A 19,570-nucleotide genomic window follows, 5' to 3' on the forward strand; every position below is an offset into this window, starting at 1 on the left:
CTCACCATGTTTTTTTCTGTCTATAAAAAGAAACATTTGAGGGACTGGGATGTAGCTCAGTGGTATACATGTACCAGTCCTGGGTTCAACTCTCCTTCCCCCACAATATAATTTTTCATATGATCACAGCTAAGGTGTTTGCACATTATGAACTGTCTTAAAATTTATTTTAGTGTCTGTGTGTGTCTATATCTGTCTCTGTGTATGTCTCTCCCCCCTTCCCCATTCTCCCCCCCATATATATATCCAGTTCCCCCCAAGTAAAGTAAAACAGTAGTTTCCTAGAAGATTAATCTCAGCAATAACTTTTTACTCCAATTTCAAATTACATTTTAAAAAAACTCTGTCTTTTGTGTGTGTTCCTGTTCATGCACGCTCCCCCCTCCCCAAAGTTCATAGGTAAGTTTTCAAATAGCTGCTTTTATAAATGGTAGTACTCTTAGAAAGTAAAAGTCTGGATTTGTCTTTTGGCATTATTTTATTGTATGTAGGAATAAATATGGCACAACTAAATTATTAATAGAATGGATGGGTCTCATATTTTGAGCTATAAGGTGACAATTGTGAGGAGGATAAAGAAAGTCAGTGAATTTATTAGTTTATTAAGAGGGTCATTTCTGTTTTTAAATTGTTAGTCGTCATTTCCTTTGGAGTTAAAGGAGGATCAGTTCCCCATTTTAAAGCAGCATGGTAAAAAAAAAAAGTTGGGATCAGTATAATGAAGCTGTCAAACAGAAACCACAGTGTATTTGATACTATCTTTTCTAGGTATGGGAAGGTCGATGGCGTGTAATCCCTCATGATGTACTTCCAGACTGGCTCAAGGATAACGACTTTCTTTTACATGGTCACCGGCCCCCTATGCCTTCCTTCCGGGCCTGCTTTAAAAGCATTTTTAGAATACACACAGAGACAGGAAATATCTGGACACACCTCTTAGGTATGTAATATAATATCAGTTATCAGAGATATAATAAATCTCCCTCCCCCCCATATTGGAGGGTAAGGACAATAGTTTAAAAATGTATGTTCATGGGGGTTGGGCAGTAGTGCAGCGGGTTAACGCACACATAGAGCAAAGGGCAAAGATCTGTGTAAGGATCCTAGTTCAAGTCCCCAGCAACCCCACCTGCAGGGGCGTCGTTTCACAAGCGGTGAAGCAGGTCTGCAGGTGTCTGTCTTTCTCTCCTCCTCTGTCTTCCCCATCTCTCTCCATTTCTCTTTGTACTATCCAACAACAACGACAGTAATAACCATAGCAATAAAAGAACAAGGGCAACAAAAGGGGAAAAAAAGCTTCCAGGAGCAGTGGATTCATGATGCAGGCACTGAGCCTCAGCAGTAACCCTGGAGGCAAAAAAAGTATGTTTATAGGGCTGGGGAGACAGCATGATAGGTCTGCAAAAGACTTTCATGACTGAGGCTCTGGTGTCCCAGAGTCAGTCTGAGCTGAGCAGTGCCCTCCCTGGTTAATGATGATGATAATGATGTATGTTAATTTTACCATTCTGTTTTCTGGATTTCATTTTTTCTCTTACTCTGTAGTTAATCTGGTTTGCTCTGTGATTTTATTACAAGTAAGTATATTTTTCTTCATTAATCTTTTTCAGATATTGTCCTCAAACAAAGCCAGAGAAAAGATGCTATATCATAATGAATACTGAGTAGAGGAACGTAGTTTTTAAGACTGGGTGGGAAATAGACCCCAGTCCCAGGTTCAGTCCCTGACTACCATATGCAAGAGCAAGACAGAGTTCTTCTGGTCTGTCTCCAAATAAATAAGTAGTATCCCCCTCTCCAGGTGATAGATCATGAATGAGGACCCAGGTTCAAACCCTAGTTCTCACCTGCAGGAGGCATGGGGAAACTCTACAAGTGGTAGAATAGTACTGAGGTGTCTCCCTTGTCCTCTATCTTTGTCTCTGATCCTCTATAAAACATGGTCTCTGGAAATGGTAGAATTGAGTACTTATTGAGCTCCAGTGATAACTCTGATGATAAATAAATAATAAGAGTGGTGTGGGGAAAATAGTCTTTTCAACAGATGGTGTTGCAAAAAGTCTGAAAATGAAGTTGGAGGGAACCAGGTGATGGTGCACCCTATAGAGCCCACATAGTTACCATGCTTGAGGACTCATGTTCAGACTCCCAGTCCCCACTTGTGGGGAAGGCTTCACAAACAGTGGGATAATGATGCAGTTATCTCCTCCAAGCCCTCCTCAAAAAGGAGAAATGAGGGGCCGGGGGCGGGGGGGACACAGCTATCAGCAGCAGTGGAAGTGTTGTGCAGGTACAGAACCCCAGTGATAACTCTGGTGTCAAAGAAAGTTAAAAGGGAGTCGGGTGGTGGTTCAGCAGGTTAAGCGCACATGGCGCAAAGCAGAAGGACCGGCGTAAGCATCCTGGTTTGAGTCCCAGGCTCCCCACCTGCGGGGCAGTTGCTTCACAGGCAGTGAAGCAGGTCTGCAGGTGTCTTTCTCTCCCTCTCTCTGTCTTCCCCATCTCTCCATTTCTTTCTGTCCTATCAATGATAACATCAATAACAACAACAATAAAAAGACAACAAGGGCAACAAAAGGGAAAATAAATAAAATTAAAAAATATATCTTTAAAAAAAATTGGGTAGTAGCGTAGTGGGTTAAGCGCATGAGGTGTGAAGTGCAAGGACCATCATAAGGATCCCAGTTCCAGCCCCCGGCTCCCCACCTGCAGGGGAGTCGCTTCACAGGTGGTGAAGCAGGTCTGCAGGTATCTTTCTCTCCTCCTCTGTCTTCCCCTCCTCTTTCTATTTCTGTCCTATCCAGCAACGATGACGTTAATAACAACTACAACAATAAAACAAAAAGGGCAACAAAAGGGAATAAATATTAAAAAAAAAGATAAAAAGAAAATGAAAAGAATGAGGTTGCATTGCTACTTCCTACCATATTAAAAAAAATTTAAAACAGATGAAAGATCTAAACATAAGAGTGATAACTATAAAAGCATTAGACAAAGCATCAAAAAAAATCATAGATGTAAATCTCCATGATCTTTGGTTAAGTGATAATTTCTTATAATTGACACCTAAAAATAGATAAATTATACTTAATCAAAATTAAAAACTGGTCTTTTGTATTTCAGAGACCACCAGGAAAATTAAGGAAAATGGGAAAAATATTTATAAATACTGTATCTGTTAAGGGTTTGGTAAAAAACTCTTAGTTTAAAAAATTTTATACTTATTGAATAGGGACAGAAAAATTGAGATGGAAGAGGGAGATAGGAATGAATACTTTCTCTCCCTCCTACCCTCCCTCACTCCCTCCACTCATGAAGCTTCCCCCCCTGCAGGTGGGAATCAGGGTCTTGAACCCTTGTGCACTGTAATGTGTGTACTCAGCCAGCTGCACCACCACCCAGCCCCTTTGGTGAAGAACTTTTAACCTTAACAATAAAAGCAAAAACAGTGTTAAAAGTGTGTAAAGTGAGGTGGCTTTACACTGTGGGGTGGTTTACACTGTGGTAGGCCGTGCTCATCCCCTGGCATTACATGTACCAGAGTGATGCTCTAATACATTCCCATTCTCTCTCTCTCTCTCTCTCTCTCTCTCTCTCTCCCTCCCTCCCTCCCTCCCTATGTGTGTATGTCTTTGTCTCTCATAAACAAATCTTTTTAAAAGAATGGGTAAAATATCTAAACTGACCTTTTCAGAGAATAATCCCATATGACTAATGAGTATGATCAGATGCAAGGAAGAAAGGAAAAGCAAGCCAGGAAAATAGTTCATTTTAGGGGCCAGGTGGTGGTGCACCTGGTTGAACACATGTTACAATGCATCAAGCCCCCTGGTCCCCACCTGCAGGGGGAAAGTTTTGTGAGTGGTAAAGTTGTGTTACAGGTCTTTCTCTCCCCCCCCCATTGCCTCCCTCCCTCTTGATTTTTGGCTATCTCTATCTAGTAAATAAAAATAAAGATAATTGAAAAATTAAAAAAATAGTTCAAGTAGTGTGTGGCATTGCCAGCTTCAGGTCTTATCTCCATTGCACTGAAGGAATCTTTTGGTGCTATGTTCAGCCTCTCTCTCTTTCCCTCTTTTCATATATAAAAAGGAAAAAGTGACCATATCTAACATCAGTAGTTGCTTTGAGAAACGCTATGGGAATACTACAACACATTTGTTAAAATTACTGTATATAAGAAAATGGGAAATAACCTGTCTTGATGAGATGGGAGAAACTACTTGTAAGAATGTATGACTCCCTTGGAAAATGGGACTTTTCTTAGAAAGTTACTAACAAGTTGACTCCTATGCTCAGGAGAATGGAAACCATGCATCCTTGTTTTTAGCAACATTGTTCTTAGTAGCTAAAAGTGGGAACCACACAAATATCTATCAGCTGATAAGTGGATAAATACAAAGTGCTTTTATCTGTAAAATATTGTTTGGTTATAAAAAGGTATGAATTACTCATGTTTGCTACAACATGAGTGAACCTTTGTGAACTTTGTAAGTGGAAGAAGCCAAGCACAAAAGAGCACATATTGTGTGATCCATATACACGAAATGCTTAGGATATGAGAGACAGAAAGTATATTAGATCATTATTTAGGGTGGAGGAGGAGAGTAGTGGGTGTGGGAGATACTTGCTTCTTTTGGAGGGCCATGAAAATGTTCTGGAATTAAATAGTCATGATGGATGCACAATCTTGTCAATAGGTAGTTGCTAATCTTAACCCTGTGTATAAAACAGGAAATGTTTTAATTTCTGTGTCCTCTTTTTGTTAACTGCCCTTGTAAGAATAAAGTATTTTATTGTCCTCCACTCTAGATTTTGTAGGGCCAGCTGGAAAGGTACAGAGAAGCATAATGCTTTATGGTTATTTGTAGAGGAAATCTGTATTTTCTTCAAGGTTTGAAGATAGTGGGATTCATTGCAAAAGGAAAGGCAAAATGTATCTTTAGTTGAACTAATACTAGTTCTGAAACTATTTCCCCAACTAAGTCATCTTATTTTGTATACTGAGTTTATTTGCTGAAGAGTGTTTGAAATATATCAGAAATTCAGAAAAACCTCAGTTATTTGGACAAATTTTCTCACAGGTATCTTTGCGATAGTGAAAAGTTGCAAATATAATATGTATCCACAACATTGTCTCTTTGGAAGGATAATCTTTCTTCTCTCCCCTGTATTCTTTTCCTAGGTTGTGTATTCTTTCTGTGCCTGGGGATATTTTATATGTTTCGCCCAAATATCTCCTTTGTTGCCCCCCTGCAAGAGAAGGTAGTCTTTGGGTTATTCTTCTTGGGGGCCATACTCTGCCTTTCTTTTTCATGGCTCTTCCATACAGTCTACTGCCATTCAGAAGGGGTCTCCCGACTCTTCTCTAAGTAAGTATATGTGAAGTGGGGGAGGGGGGTTGTGGAAGGGAGAGGATTACAATAAATGGTCTTCAAAGTGTTCTGGAATTAAAGTGAATCCACCTAGAGAGTATACTAAGTAGTTTCTGCTGTTAACCCATTTCTTTTTACACATTTGATTTCCACTGTACCATTAGTCTTAGTGCTTTGATCAATGATGTTAGAGTGTGGTTTAGAGGAAAAAAAAATTCCAAATTCTTGATTCTAGTGGGATTTTTTTTTTTTTTAATTTAAGTGAACACCCAGTTTGCCTCTTAGCTGCTCTAGCTTATGTATGTGGGAGATGAACTGGAAACTGCAGTGGGCAGTACTTTTAAAAATTAATATTTTTCTCCTATTCTAGACTGGATTACTCTGGTATTGCTCTTCTGATTATGGGAAGTTTTGTTCCTTGGCTTTATTATTCTTTCTACTGTAATCCACAACCCTGCTTCATCTATTTGATTGTCATCTGTGTGCTGGGCATTGCAGCTATTATAGTCTCGCAGTGGGACATGTTTGCCACCCCTCAGTATCGAGGAGTAAGAGCAGGTAAGAGCATGTTTTACATTGGACATCAGCTGTGTGTTTGTTTTGAGATGGAGATAGGCAAAGAGACAGAGCATGTGTGTGTGAAAGTGACCACAGTACTGAAGGTTCCTTTACTGTATTGGTGAAGGGACTTGAATTGGGGTTGCTCCCATGGCAAAGCAGTGCGCTATTCAGGTGAGTGATTTTGTCAGCGCTACTAGTCATTTGTTACAGCATACTGCTGTAAATATTTATTTTTTAATGTATCATGTAATAGACATAAATTATTTGAGAGACATCAAAGCATTGTTCAGATCTGGCTTATGGTAGTGAAGGGAATTCAACTTGAGATCTCTTAGACCCTAGGCTTATAAGTCACCTGTGCTGCCACTGTTATATTGTCCTTCCCTAGACATATTTGTGTTGCAGGGATGGTAGCTTGTAGTTCTATTGAGTGGCTTTTTTTTTTTTTTTTTCTTTTCTTCCAGAGTCATTGCTTGGGCTCAGTGCCTGCACCACAAATTCACTGCTCCTGGAGACTATTTTTTTTTCCCTTTTTGTTGCCCTTGTTTTATTGTTGTGGTTATTGTGTTGTTATTGATGTCATTGTTGGATAGGACAGAGAGAAATCAAGAGAAGAGGAGAGAAGAAGATACCTGCAGACCTGCTTCACTGCTTGTGAAGCGAACCCCCCCCCTGCAGGTGGGGAGCCGGGGGCTCGAACTGGGATCCTTACGCTAGTCTTTGAGCTTTGCACCATGTGCACCTAACCTGCCATGCTACCACCCTGTTGAGGGGCTTTTAATGTAGTATTTTATTGTAATTTTAATATAGTGTTCATAAGTTGTCTTTTATTTTAGATTTTTTTCTTAAAAATTTTTTTTTATTATCTTTATTTATTGGATAGACAGCCAGAAATCGAGAGGGTAGGGGAGAGAGAATAGAGAGGGTGAGAGAAAGAGAGACACCTGCAGCACTGCTTCACCACTTGCAAAGCTTTCCCTCTGCAGGTGAGGACCGGGAGCTCAAACCCACATCCTTGTAACGTGCATTGTAACATGTGCACTCAACCAGGTGCACCATCACCTGGTCCCTTTTTTGAGATTTTATTCATTGGTTAGAAAGAGACAGAGAGAAGTCAAGAGGGGAGACAGAGAGACACCTGCAATACTGCTTCACTGCTTGTGAAGCTTCTTCCTGCAGGGGCTTGAACCTGGGTCATTGCACACTGTAACATGTGCTTTCAACCAGGTGTGCCACTACTCAGACCCTCATTAATTGTCTTAAATCATTAGCATTGAGGGACGGTTGTATTGGGACAGTCTAATTTGATTTACTTGAGTTTTTGGCCATATAATGTTCATAAGGCAGTGGCTTATTAGAACTGTTGTATACTTTTATAATCATTTATTGTCATTTTAAAAATTTATTTTTGCAATCTTGGTGTTTCTTTGTATTTTAAAATGATCATCTGTGGATGGGTGGTGGATCTAGATGGTGTAGAATACAGGACTTAATTGTTTAAGACTCCATGTGTGATCCTGAGCACTGCACATGCCAGAGCAGAGTGGTACTTTAGTATTTTTCTTTTTTCTCTCTAGCTCACTAAGTAAACAAAAATTAAAAAATAAAAAACTGATCTGCTTTGTAAATAAGATTTCACCTCAGACTGATCATATCCTACATAAGTAAGTGCCATTCACCTTTTCTGCTGTAGTAATAAAGAGGCCTTTATATTTCAGACAGGACATGTAGCAGGAGATGAAGTAAAAAGAGTGCTTGGGTGCACCTCCTTTTTGGAGTAAACACTCACACCTCCCACTACATGGATGATTTCTTGGAGCCAGAACTATGTCTTTATTTATTTTATTTCTATATCCAGTGCCAAACTCAGTGTCCATTGAGAATGAACAAGAAATATTCAAAGGAGTAGTTCTTCCAGTATTTTTAAGACATTTAGTAGTAAATCCAGCCAGTGATTCATCTGCAGCCAACTAGAAGTTAATGACCATTGTTCTAACACACTGTCTGCTACCCCTTTTTAATTAGTTTCATGAACTAATGAGTGACTGGAGCTGGCTTCCAGGAGTATTTTTTAAATTTCTTTATTGAGGAATTAATGTTTTACATTTGACAGTAAATACAATAGTTTGTACATGCGTAACATTTCTCAGGTTTCCATATATTCCAGTAGTATTTAACTGGGATGTTATACCTGCTTCACACCTGAGATGACCGTGTCTGCTGTTTAGAGTTGAACGTCTGCTAGGAGTACCTGAGCCTCTGGCTCAGGGTGTGAAGGCATGGCCACTGGCAACTTTTACTTAAATATTGGAGGAAAGAACAGGATCTTTTTTCATTTAGCCCCCCTCCTTTTTTTTTGCTCTTATAAAGGTAATTAAAAACTTTTATTTTTATTAGAGAGAAAAACAGAATGACCAGAACACTGCCTGCTCAGCTCTGTTATTAAGCTGGGGCCTCAGGCTTGCAGACTATATATGCTCTGCTGCTGAGCTATCTCCCAGCCTGACTGGCTTGTCTTTTTTGAGATGGGCATTTCCGTTTCTCTTTTCTCTTGCAGAACCTCATTTTATTTATAAATACACATATTTGCTTGTCTAAATTGTTTACTGATGCATTCATGGTAATAACATAGAGCAAGTAGTAGACTCCTTATTTTTTCCTTTTTAAAAATTAATTATTTATTTATTTATAAAATGGAAGTATTGACAAGACCATAGGATAGGAGGGGTACAATTCCAAATAATTCTCCACCACCAGAACTCCGTATCCAATAGCTTTCCTATTCATTATCCCTCTGGGAGTATGGATCATTATGGGGTGCAGAAGGTGGAAGGTCTGGCTTCTATAATTGCTTCCCCGCTTAACATGGGCATTGACAGGTCAATCCATACTCCCAGCCTGTCTCTCTCTTTCTATAATGGGACAGGAGTTTGGGGAGGGGGGCCCAAGATACATCGGTAGGGTCATCTGCCCAGGGATGTTAGTTTGGCATCATGATAGTGTCTGGTGGCTGAAAAAGAGTTAAGATATAAGGCAGGACAAATTGTTGACTAATCATAAACCTAAAGACAAAGACTCCTTATTTGTTGATAAAATTATACAAGTGAGTTTCATTTATGTACTTGGGCCATTTTCAGCTGTATGTCAACATACAGGTGAGTTACTGACTACTGTGAGGAATTCCTACATTGTTTTCATTAAAACATATCTCAGTATGGTTTTAGATCATTTACCTTCAATTTTTTTTATTGTGACATTTTCTATTACAGTCCTAAAAACAGGTATATGTACATAAATTGTCATCTGTATAAGTTAAAATTAGCACATAACCCTTTACTTCTGGCAGTCTGATATTTAAAAAATACCTATAAGAAATTTCTATAAGAAATGTTGGTTCAGAAATCAGTAGTTCTTATTTATTCAGACTTCTCCAGAAGTTTGAAAATAATTGCTATTGATAATTCTGAAAGCAGTAGGACTCCTGTGGAGTGGTTCTGATAGATTTCTATATGTTATTGATACTTTGGGGCTGGGAGCTTTTAGTCCCATGTTGTGTCATGTCTCCCCCCACCCCGAACACACACACAAACATACCCCAGCCTGGGAATCTCTTTTGCTTCAAATGGAAGATGTATGGAAATGATCTGTATTGTAATCTGTCTGTAGACAAACTCCTAGAGCTATTCATTTCTAGAACACTTAGCAACCCAATTGTGAATATATTTGAGGACTGCCAACTTGCTACACTAAGCCTTTGTCAGCATGGGACCCCTTTCAACCTTTCATTTTGAACACAGCTGTACTATCTTGTTGTTGTGTGCCACGGAGAAGAGAGAGGAGGTCCAAAGCGAAGAGGGAACACAAATCTTTATTTGCACTGGCACCTCAGAGTTGGGTGCTAGAGAAGCAGGTTGGGCCACGTGGAGGTAGCAAAAATGGCCGCCTCACGCAGTAACCTTTCCTGCGTCTGAACACTGAAGTGAAGCGCTGGCAAGAGAGCGAGGTGCGCAAGAAGAAGGGCTTTTATAGGAGCAGCTTTCACGAATGGGAAGGGGGAGGAGTAACCATAGCACTCCAGGATAGGATAATAACTCTCGTGAGAATGGGAAGGGGTAGGAGTGACCAAAGCACTCCAAATATCGTGAGGGGAAATAGACAATGCCCTGAGGGCACAACATGGTGGAACAGGCACTCAGAGAATGTCCCAACTCTCGCGGGAACTAGCAGTAGCCTGAGGGGACAACATGGCAGATGTGACTGCATCTGCACAATTTCCCAGCACTATCTTGTATGACATCCTAGAGTTCGAGGAACCTTCTTTTCCTTTTGAACAGGAAGCTAGTGTTGCATACTATTTTGACATAGATACTTTACAGAATAACTGGCACTCTGATGTAGTAATTGATTTCTTCCTTATTTCTCCACTGCATTTTAATTTGTCCTCTTCTTGTTATTCCTAGGAGTGTTTTTGGGCCTTGGCCTCAGTGGCATCATTCCCACCTTGCACTATGTCATCTCAGAGGGGTTTCTAAAGGCGGCCACCATCGGGCAGATTGGCTGGCTAATGCTCATGGCTGGTCTCTATATCACGGGTGCAGCCCTGTATGCTGCCCGCATCCCTGAGCGCTTCTTTCCTGGCAAGTGTGACATCTGGGTGAGTGTGACTGGATGGCCAGTCTGTACACATGTACATTATTAGCAGAATAGAAAGTGAAATAAAAAAAAGTTTCAGATTAAAAAATGAGAGACCGGGGAGTTGGGCAGTAGCACAGCAGGTTAAACACATGTGGCACAAAGCGTAAGGACTGGCGTAAGGATCTGGTTTGAGCCCGTTTCCCACCTGCAGGGGAGCCGCTTCATAAGCGGTGAAGCAGGTCTGTAGGTGTCTCTCTCTTTCCCTCTCTGTCTTCTCCTTCTCTCTCTATTACTCTCTGTCCTACCCAACAACAACGACACCAATAATAACTATAACAATAAAAAACAAGGATAGAGGGGGGTCGGGCGGTGGCGCAGTGGGTTAAGTGCATGTGGCGCAAAGCGCAGGGACCGGCGTAAGGATCCCGGTTCGAGCCCCCGGCTCCCCACCTGCAGGGGAGTTTCCTCACAGGCGGTGAAGCATGTCTGCAGGTGTCTATCTTTCTCTCCCCTTCTCTGTCTTCCTCTCCATTTTTCTCTGTCCTATCCAACAACGAATTGCGTCAACAAGGGCAATAATAATAGCCACAACGAAGCTACAACAAGGGCAACAAAAGGGGGCAAAAAAATGGCCTCCAGGAGCAGTGGATTCATGGTGCAGGCACTGAGCCCAGCAATAACCCTGGAGGAGGAAAAAAAACAAGGATAGAGCTGCCTAGAGTGGGGAGCTTCTTAGTCTTTCTGGCTCTCTCACCCCATATATGTATACTACAAGAAATACATGTTATTAATATGCTTACTTTTCTCTTTTTCTTTATCAAATAAATCTGAAGGTTGATTGGCTATTTTTTCCCAGCCTCTATGAAGAATTGGGCAGAGGACAAGGGATAGTTTCCTTTGTCCTTGGATGAAGCCCTAGTCTTCTTTAAAGGAAGGAGAAAAGGAATGGCGAGCAAGCATCCTGGGTGATGGCTTGACTTTGGACTCTCAGGCATGAGGTCCCAAGTTCAGTGCCCAGTATCACAGGTGCCAGAGTGATGCTCTGGTTCTCTCTTCTTTCTTTCTCTCTCCTCTGTCTCTCATGTTAATAAGTATTAAAGAATAACAATAATTAATAAAAAGATTATAAAATAAATTGAGAGAATTATATTCTAGAGCGTACTCTCCCTCATGAGTTGTTTTTCTCCGGATAATAAGTATGATTATAACCAACATCCATTGGTTCTCAGCACCAAGTATTGAGTGAACATGCCTCATGGATTACTTCATTTAGTATGCTATCAGTTATAATAATTATTCATGTGTTATTTTTACAGACTAGGAAATTAAGCCTAGGGAAATTAGGCTACTTGCTCAACATATAGAATTATTAAGTGAATTTGAGTCAGGGTAGCATAGTATTAGAGTTGTACTTCTATAAACTACACTGTCCTTGCAAGTCATCAAATCATTTTGGCTTTTCTCACGTGTTAAATGAGAGTGATGGACTAGATTTTACCAAAATCTTAAATTCAGTATTTGTAACAAGAGAGTAAGCGTGTATATAAGTGTTTGGTTGGAAGGGAGGTACAGATAGCTAGTTTGTGGTTAAGAGAGGAGAAAAAGAAGAAAAAATGTGAGCGATGAATAGGTAGAGGACTTTGTCTAGTTTCTCTAGTTTAGCTATCTGTAAAATGAAGATAATCCTGATTTAGAGACAACTGTGTGATATTTGAACTAGCTCATTTATCTTTCTGAGATTGCTTCATCATGATATGAAGAGATTTTCAAGTTTCTCCCCTTTTTAGGAGATGATCTCCTTTAGTGTCATAGGGAATACTCCTTGGGATATGATTTGTGGCTATTTCTTCTCTTCCCCTCCTCCTCTCTTCTCCCATCTCCTCCTCCTTCCTCGTTCTTCCTCCTGATTCCTCCTCCTACTTCCTTCCCTCTTTCTTTCTTTCTCCCTCTTTCCTTTTTTCTCTCTTTTTCCCTCCTTCCCTCTTTCCCTTTCTTTCCCTCCCTCCTTCCCTTTCTCTCTCTCTCTTTCCTTCCTTCCTCCTTCCCTTCCTTCCTTCCTTCCTCTTTTTTTACCAGAGCCCTACTTAGCTCTGGCTTCTGTTGGTGCTGGGGATTGAACCTAGGGACTCCTTTTGCATAATTATTATGCCCTCTCCCTATCTCACTAGTTTAGTTTTCTTTTCTTTTTCTTTTTTGCATCTAGGGTTATTGCTGAGGCTCAGTGCCTGCACCACAAATCCACTGCTCCTGGAGACTACTTTTTCCCTTTTGTTGCCCTTGTTTTTTTTTATTGTTGTTTGGTTATTATTGTTGTTATTGATGTTATTGTTGGATAGGACAGAGAGAAATGGAGAGAGGAAGGGAAGACAAAGAGGGGGAGAGAAAGATAGACACCTGCAGACCTGCTTCACTGCTTATGAAGCAACTGCTCTGCAGGTGGGGAGCCGGAGGCTCGAACTGGGGTCCTTGGAATGCCGGTCCTTGCATTTTGTACCATGTGCACTTAATTCTGCACTATTGCCTGAACCCCCTACTAGTTTAATTTTCTAAAGTCACTCCCATTGTATGTACTCTTTTACCATTTAAAACATTTTTTTATTATCTTTATTTATTGGATAGACACAGCCAGAAATCAAGCGGGAAGGGGGAGATAGGGAGAGAGACATCTGCAGCTCTGCTTCACCACTAGTGAATCTTTCCTCCTGCAGGTGGGTACAGGGGGCTTGAACATGGGTCCTTGCACACTGTAATGTGTATAGTCAACCAGGTGTACCACTGCCCTGCCCTTTTACCACTTTTTTTTTTTTAATTTTTAAGTGATTTGGACTATTGAGCATATCAAAATACGAGCTAGCATTCAATAGAACTGGCTAAATCAGTAATAATATGATATGCTTTGTAAATCACCTAATTTGAAATGAAAGTTTAAGACTCTACTTTCCTGGTCTTTTGATATACTATTTATCTTTGAATTTTAGAGATTCCTTGGAGATTCCTTTAGGTTTTCTAAAGGAGAACTTTTTTTTTCTCTAAAAGATATATTCATTTACTAATTAGTGAGATATGTAATCAATCTGGGATCAAACTCAGGGCCTCATTCTTGAGAGTCCAGTGCTTTTTCCACTGTTCCACCTCTGTACTGCAGAAAACAACATTTAAATAACCCATAGTTCCAGTGTTCCAGTTCTATCCAAAAACATCAACATTGAGGAAAATACCTTGTCTCACTGTATAGCTCTGCTGTTGAGCTTTAAGGGATCCTCTGGGACTTCTATGGTCTGTCAACAAAAGGGCCTTTGTATGTTACGTGCCCCTGAGTTGACAAGATACTCCATTGTTAGGTGTGTGTGTTTTCCTTTTCAAAAATATTTATTTTATTATTGGGTAGAGACAGAAATTGTGAAGGGAGGGGGAGCTAGGGAAAGAGACAGAGAGACACCTGCCGCCCTACTTCATCACTTTTGAAGCTTTCCCCCTGCAGGTGGGGACCAGGGGATTAAACCCAGGTCCTTGTGCACTGTAATGTGTGTGCTTTACCAGGTATGCCACCACCTGGCCCCCTGCTAGGTGTTTACCTTAATTTATTTGGGGACATTTGTCTTTCAGTTTGAAAGAAATATGATGTATGCTTCCAGAATGTTCTAAGGTCTATGAATACTTTGAATTTGAATTCTGTTGCTTATTGCACACTTGCCAGCATAAATGATTCTAAGGTTCTTTATCACACCTTTAATAATGTTCCCTCTCCTCTGCTTTTTGCCTCCAGTTTCATTCTCATCAACTGTTTCACATCTTTGTGGTTGCTGGCGCTTTTGTTCACTTCCATGGTGTCTCAAACCTCCAGGAGTTCCGCTTCATGATTGGTGGAGGCTGTAGTGAGGAGGATGCACTGTAATTCCCACCACCACCAGGGACTGACCCAGAGCTGGGCTGCTCCTGCAACCCTTCCTTCCTCACTGGCAGTCGAGCCAGAGACAGAGGAGCCCCTTGACTGAGAGACTCAGGGACTCCGTGTGGTACACAGCCAAGAAGAGAAAAACAAAATAAATATTACCTCAAAGGATGGAGTGCATCAATACAAAGGAAAGGAAAAGATCCAAACCCTGACCAATTCTTGGGACTTCCTGATTGAGGGCTCTGCAAGATCTTGGAAAACTGACTTCTGATCCATAATCGTATTTATATGTAGAAGATGGGGAAACAGTTCAATTGGTGGTTCATTTTTTTTTCTTTTTTTCTCCTTAAGACAGTAATACAACCAATTTAGGTGAAGATTTATATCCTCCTAAGGATATAAATGCTTATAAATGCTTTTAGATGTTCTTTTGGGAGAACAAATAAATTAATGTAAATAGGATTTCTAACAGTTTAAATAAGATTTATATACATGTTAAAACATAGGGTGGGAGGTAGAATTTTTGTATAGAATGAAACATGCAAGTACCACACACTGTTTCAATTTTGCACAAAGTGACTGTAGGAGGAACGGGTGATAGTTCTAAAATGTGTAATGCCTTGGTGCACCAAGGTGCCTTCTAAAGGCTGATGAGGTGTAACTTGGATTGGGTGGGCTGAAGACTTTAGCTCTACCCAGTGATTACAAAAACACTCTTATGTTGAGAGCCTTTGGAAGCCCTGACATGGAGGGAAGCAGCATGTGTTTTCAGTGGGAGCAGCATGTGAATGGCTTGGCAGGTTGTTTTTAGGTAAAGGCTCTCATTTGAGGATGGCTTGTTTTCTTTGCTAACCAGTGATGCCCCTGTCTAAGGAGCTGAGCCACCTACTTGTGAAAGTTAATCGTGTTAGTAAAGGGGCAGTTAAGACCTGCCAGGGACTCTGGAAATATTGGCATGGGGGGCTGATCTGATTACTTTGAGGTGTCCTGTTCCATTTTGTGGTGATTCTTCTCTGATTGAAGCAATGTGAGAGTTTTCCATGTCCTTCTTGTGGAACTCTGAAATGTCTTTGAAATGTCACTCTATTAAAATCACTGCCCTAACTACCCTTGTTCCTCCTGGGAATAAAAATTGGTGTTTTCTGCGGTCATAGTTTCTGGCTTGGCACCAGCAGCAAAAGATATGCCTCTTGAGCTGAACTATTTATGTATAGTTGGAGAACACTTCCTGTGGCTTAGGAAAGAGAGGTTCACCTCTGACTGGCTGTCTTGGTAATGCTAGATGTCATGGGCACACAAGTTCTCTTTGAACAAGAAAGCCAGCAGGACTCATAAGTTAGATTCATAATTGTTCATGGAGTTGGCTGCATTCTGAACCCCACTTGGAAGGGGTGGGGATCAGTTTAAGGAAAAACTGTTATTGCTGGGGAATCAGGTAGAATTTTTGATAAAGCTGTATCTTTGAAGAGCTACTAGAAATTAAGAAATACACTTGTGTCCCAAAATTTCCTTTTTTTCAGGGATAGTGAAGAACAGTAGTCTTGTGAAAGGATACTGATCTTAAGTGATCTTGTTGAGAGGATGCTGATCTTGGCTCTTAGGTGAACCACCAGAATAGCACTTAAGTCTTAGTTTCCTTACAGTCATTGAGTGCTTTGGGTGATTAATTACATCCAAGCGATTGTTGGTGTTAGAACAAAATATTGAAACCCTAAGAATAGCGTCTATCATCCTCACGTGAGTGTTTGGGAATATGGGGAGCATCTCCTATTCATTCAATGTAGAGTTTACTTGATAATATTTCTCCTTTCTACTTCCAATCTCCAGCAAAAGCTGGGTGGGACCAGGAAGAAACTTGTAGAACTTGGAAAGAATTTAAGAGTATTTTGCTTCTGGATAAAGCCACTGCCCTGGGTGCTAGGTGTACCCAGAAAAAGGCTCTCTGGGTGAACTAATGCAGTGCTTGACAGAATAAAGGACAGTGTTAACTCTGAGGAACAGTAGTCCAGTATAGTGGCCGTCTGGAAGGAAGCTCACATAATTCGTGGAAGCAACAGCACATATCAGAAGCTAGACTTGCTCTTCGGTCATGCACTTTGGAATACAGGATCTAAATCAGCCCTGTACCAGCGTCAACAGAAGTAGCAGTGTTGGGGTCCAGCCACCTTACACCCCAGAGGAGGAGCTGAACCTGGTTTAACAGCACAAACCCTTAGGTAAATGAAATTAGCATCAACAATGTCTATTCAGTAAGATATCCCTCCTTAGGGGATGTGCGTGCGTGCGAGCAAGCAGTGTGTGTGTGTGTGTGTGTGTGTGTGTGTGTGTGTGTGTGCGTGTGTGTGTGTGACCAACAATAGCCTCAATGCACACTTGGGATCCAGTGCTTGCTGAGACTCACCAGGCTAGTGCCTGAATGCCTTACTCTCAGCAGTCAGAGGCTTGCTTGCTCTGTGCATATTTTTCATTTTTCTTTTTTGGCCCTAGGCTGGTTAGGACCTCTACAGCTTCATTCTTTCACCATTAAATAGTGGCCTTTTTTTCAGTATTTTTCTCCTTCCCTTTTATAAATTGCTAAAAATCACAAAGCACATTTTGGGGTTCCAAAAAGACATCTGTATGATGGTTCCATTCACCATGGGATTTTCCCTACTTGTTGTATTCTCAACTTCTAATAAAAGAACCAAATGATATGAACGTTTACCGTGTGTTTTCTTTTTTCACTGTCTTAGTTTGTCTAACCTATTCTAGCTATTGACATAAATTATTTGAAACCTTAATTTAGATACCAAAACTTTATGAATTTTCATAAATTTCTTACTCTGAGTTCGCAAATCAAAGTGCTTCATGCCCAACTTGAATTTCTCCCAACATTTATTAACTGGTTTAGAATCAGGGAAGGGAAAACTATTTTCAAGGACTGGTTCTTAATTCATTATTAAAATGTACAAAAATAATTTATAATAAACACTTCTAATGAATAATTTTTAAGTGTTAAGATTTGTTAGCCCTTCAGTGTAAGAGAGGAGAGACAATCTGAATGAGGAACTTTATTGTTTCAGGAGAAAAACCTCTAAAAAAACTAGACAGAGAATGGCATATGAGGTAAAAGTTACCTAAATCTTAGCTTTTAAGGAATAGGCTTCTGTGCCAATAACCTGACCGGAACAATAACCTAGAAATACACAAGCTCATAAGTTGCAACCTGGGAGGTGTTACAGTGAATTAGGCATTGGTCCCTCAATCTGGAGGACCTGAGGGTTTTTGTTTGTTTTTTTTTTTGGTGTGTGTGTGTGTGTGTGATTTTATAATAATTGACAAGATTGTGGGATAAGGGGTACAATTTATACAGTTCCTGCCACCAGAGTTTCACATTACCTATTCTTTATGCCTCTGAGAGTATGAGCCAAAGATCTTTATGGGTGCAGAAGGTGGGAGCTCTGCTTCTGTAATTGCTTCTTTGCTGGGCATGGGTGTTGACAGATTGATCCATGCCCCCAGTCTGTTTTTTTATCTTTCTTTAGTGAAGTAGGGCTCTGGGGAGGTGGGGTTCTAGGACATATTGGTGAGGTTGTCTGCCCAAGGGAAGTCAGGTTGAATCATGGTAGCATCTGCAATTTAGTGGCTAAAAAGCATTAAGATATAAAGCAGAACAAATTGTTTAATAATTAGGAAACTAAAGGTAAGTTAAGACTAGAGCAATAAGATTTGGGGTCTTCATGTAGGAAGTCTATTTTAGGATTTATTCCAAGAGTCCCAATGACTTTAATTTTTGCCTGAGCCTGATAGCTAACATGCAGGTGGGCTAAAAATATTGTCTAGGAAAGTGGTATCATTGTTGCAAATCGGACAAACTGTATTAGGGCAGAGAATAGATCCCAATTATAGGGAAAGTATATAAATACTGCTAACTATAAATCCCATTGATCTGACCTAGGGCCCATGGCTATTCATATTTCGCACAGGAGCCTGTATAATATCTGCATCCCTGCCAATCTGAACTCGCATGTTGTGGTCATAGTTAGGAATATTTTAGGCTGTACTCAATTGAGGACCCATCTTCCTTGAGTGGCAGAGTATGTTGACCCTTTGGAGAGAGGGGCAGTTTCTGCCATTGTTCTATATTGAGGGCAAGGTCCTCTAGAGGCCCACAAGAGTGTTTATGATGTTCTTCTGATGAGGGTGACCCGTGATGGAGAGAGGGGGATTTGTTAGAGGTCTAGGCCTATCATATTTATGGGAATCCCAGGATTCCCTGACTAGGGCCCTGGATGATGGGGCAGCTTAGTAGAGACCAAAAGGGCCATCATTAAAGTGTGCCGGTCTCTTGTCCTTATCCAGCTTTTGTAGTTCTTAATTTATCTGACTGGGCTAGGCTTAGAGTGATTGAGGAAAGTGAAATAGAAAGTAGGTGAGGGTATCTAGGTCTAAATACAAAATATTTGATTGAGTACTTTATGGTGTCTTTTTTTAGGTCTTTCTACCTGTTTGTTGCACATACTGAGTCACTGTAAACTATTGCACACTTTAAGGTATATATATTTCCTCTAACTTATGCATACATATGCACATGTGCTAATCTCATGTGCCCTGGTTTATATCTAGTCCTATAACTGTGTGGAGGTATGCCACCCAAAAAATGGAACTTAGGAGTCCTATGAGCTAGGAAAAGTCTCACCTGAGTATTGGAAGTTGGAGGGTTGACATCCTATGCTGGCATCTCTGGATACGGAAGTGAAACATGTTGAGGTGGCACTGGCTGCATTGATTTTATTGAGATCAGCAGATACAGTATCAAATGGAATGGATCAAAAGAAGCATGAAGGAAAATGATTAAAGCCCCAGAGTTTCCATATAAAACCATACCATGATTTATGTCATGTAATGCTATTTACAAATAACTATATCTTATATACTGATAAGACTGGTTGTTACTGGTCTAAGATTATAGGTGACACTATCTTTTGGAATTTTATTATTAAAAATGCATTAAAAATTTGAGCCCAATGTTGAAATTCAATCATTTTATTCAATCAATTATTGAAACCGTAAGTGCTTAAAGTACTATATAATCAGAACTGAAATCTGCATTTAAAAGCTTGAG

At 40.4% G+C, this 19,570-nt stretch overlaps 1 protein-coding gene across 2 annotated transcripts in view; it reads left to right on the forward strand.

Moving 5' to 3' along the window:
* ADIPOR2 (adiponectin receptor 2) overlaps positions 1 to 17,159 on the forward strand; it is a 67,012-nt gene extending 49,853 nt beyond the window's left edge. For both annotated transcript variants that reach the window (XM_016189483.2, XM_060190354.1), the window contains 5 exons: positions 769 to 940; positions 5,186 to 5,372; positions 5,746 to 5,933; positions 10,397 to 10,590; positions 14,338 to 17,159. In XM_016189483.2, the coding sequence (XP_016044969.1) occupies positions 769 to 940; positions 5,186 to 5,372; positions 5,746 to 5,933; positions 10,397 to 10,590; positions 14,338 to 14,466 (870 nt within the window). In that variant the 3' untranslated portion in view covers positions 14,467 to 17,159. The remainder of the gene's footprint in view (positions 1 to 768; positions 941 to 5,185; positions 5,373 to 5,745; positions 5,934 to 10,396; positions 10,591 to 14,337) is intronic.
* Positions 17,160 to 19,570: the final 2,411 nt, after the last annotated feature.

This window comes from Erinaceus europaeus, chromosome 4 (assembly GCF_950295315.1).
Source record: "Erinaceus europaeus chromosome 4, mEriEur2.1, whole genome shotgun sequence".
In the NCBI taxonomy this organism is placed as follows: domain Eukaryota; kingdom Metazoa; phylum Chordata; class Mammalia; order Eulipotyphla; family Erinaceidae; genus Erinaceus; species Erinaceus europaeus.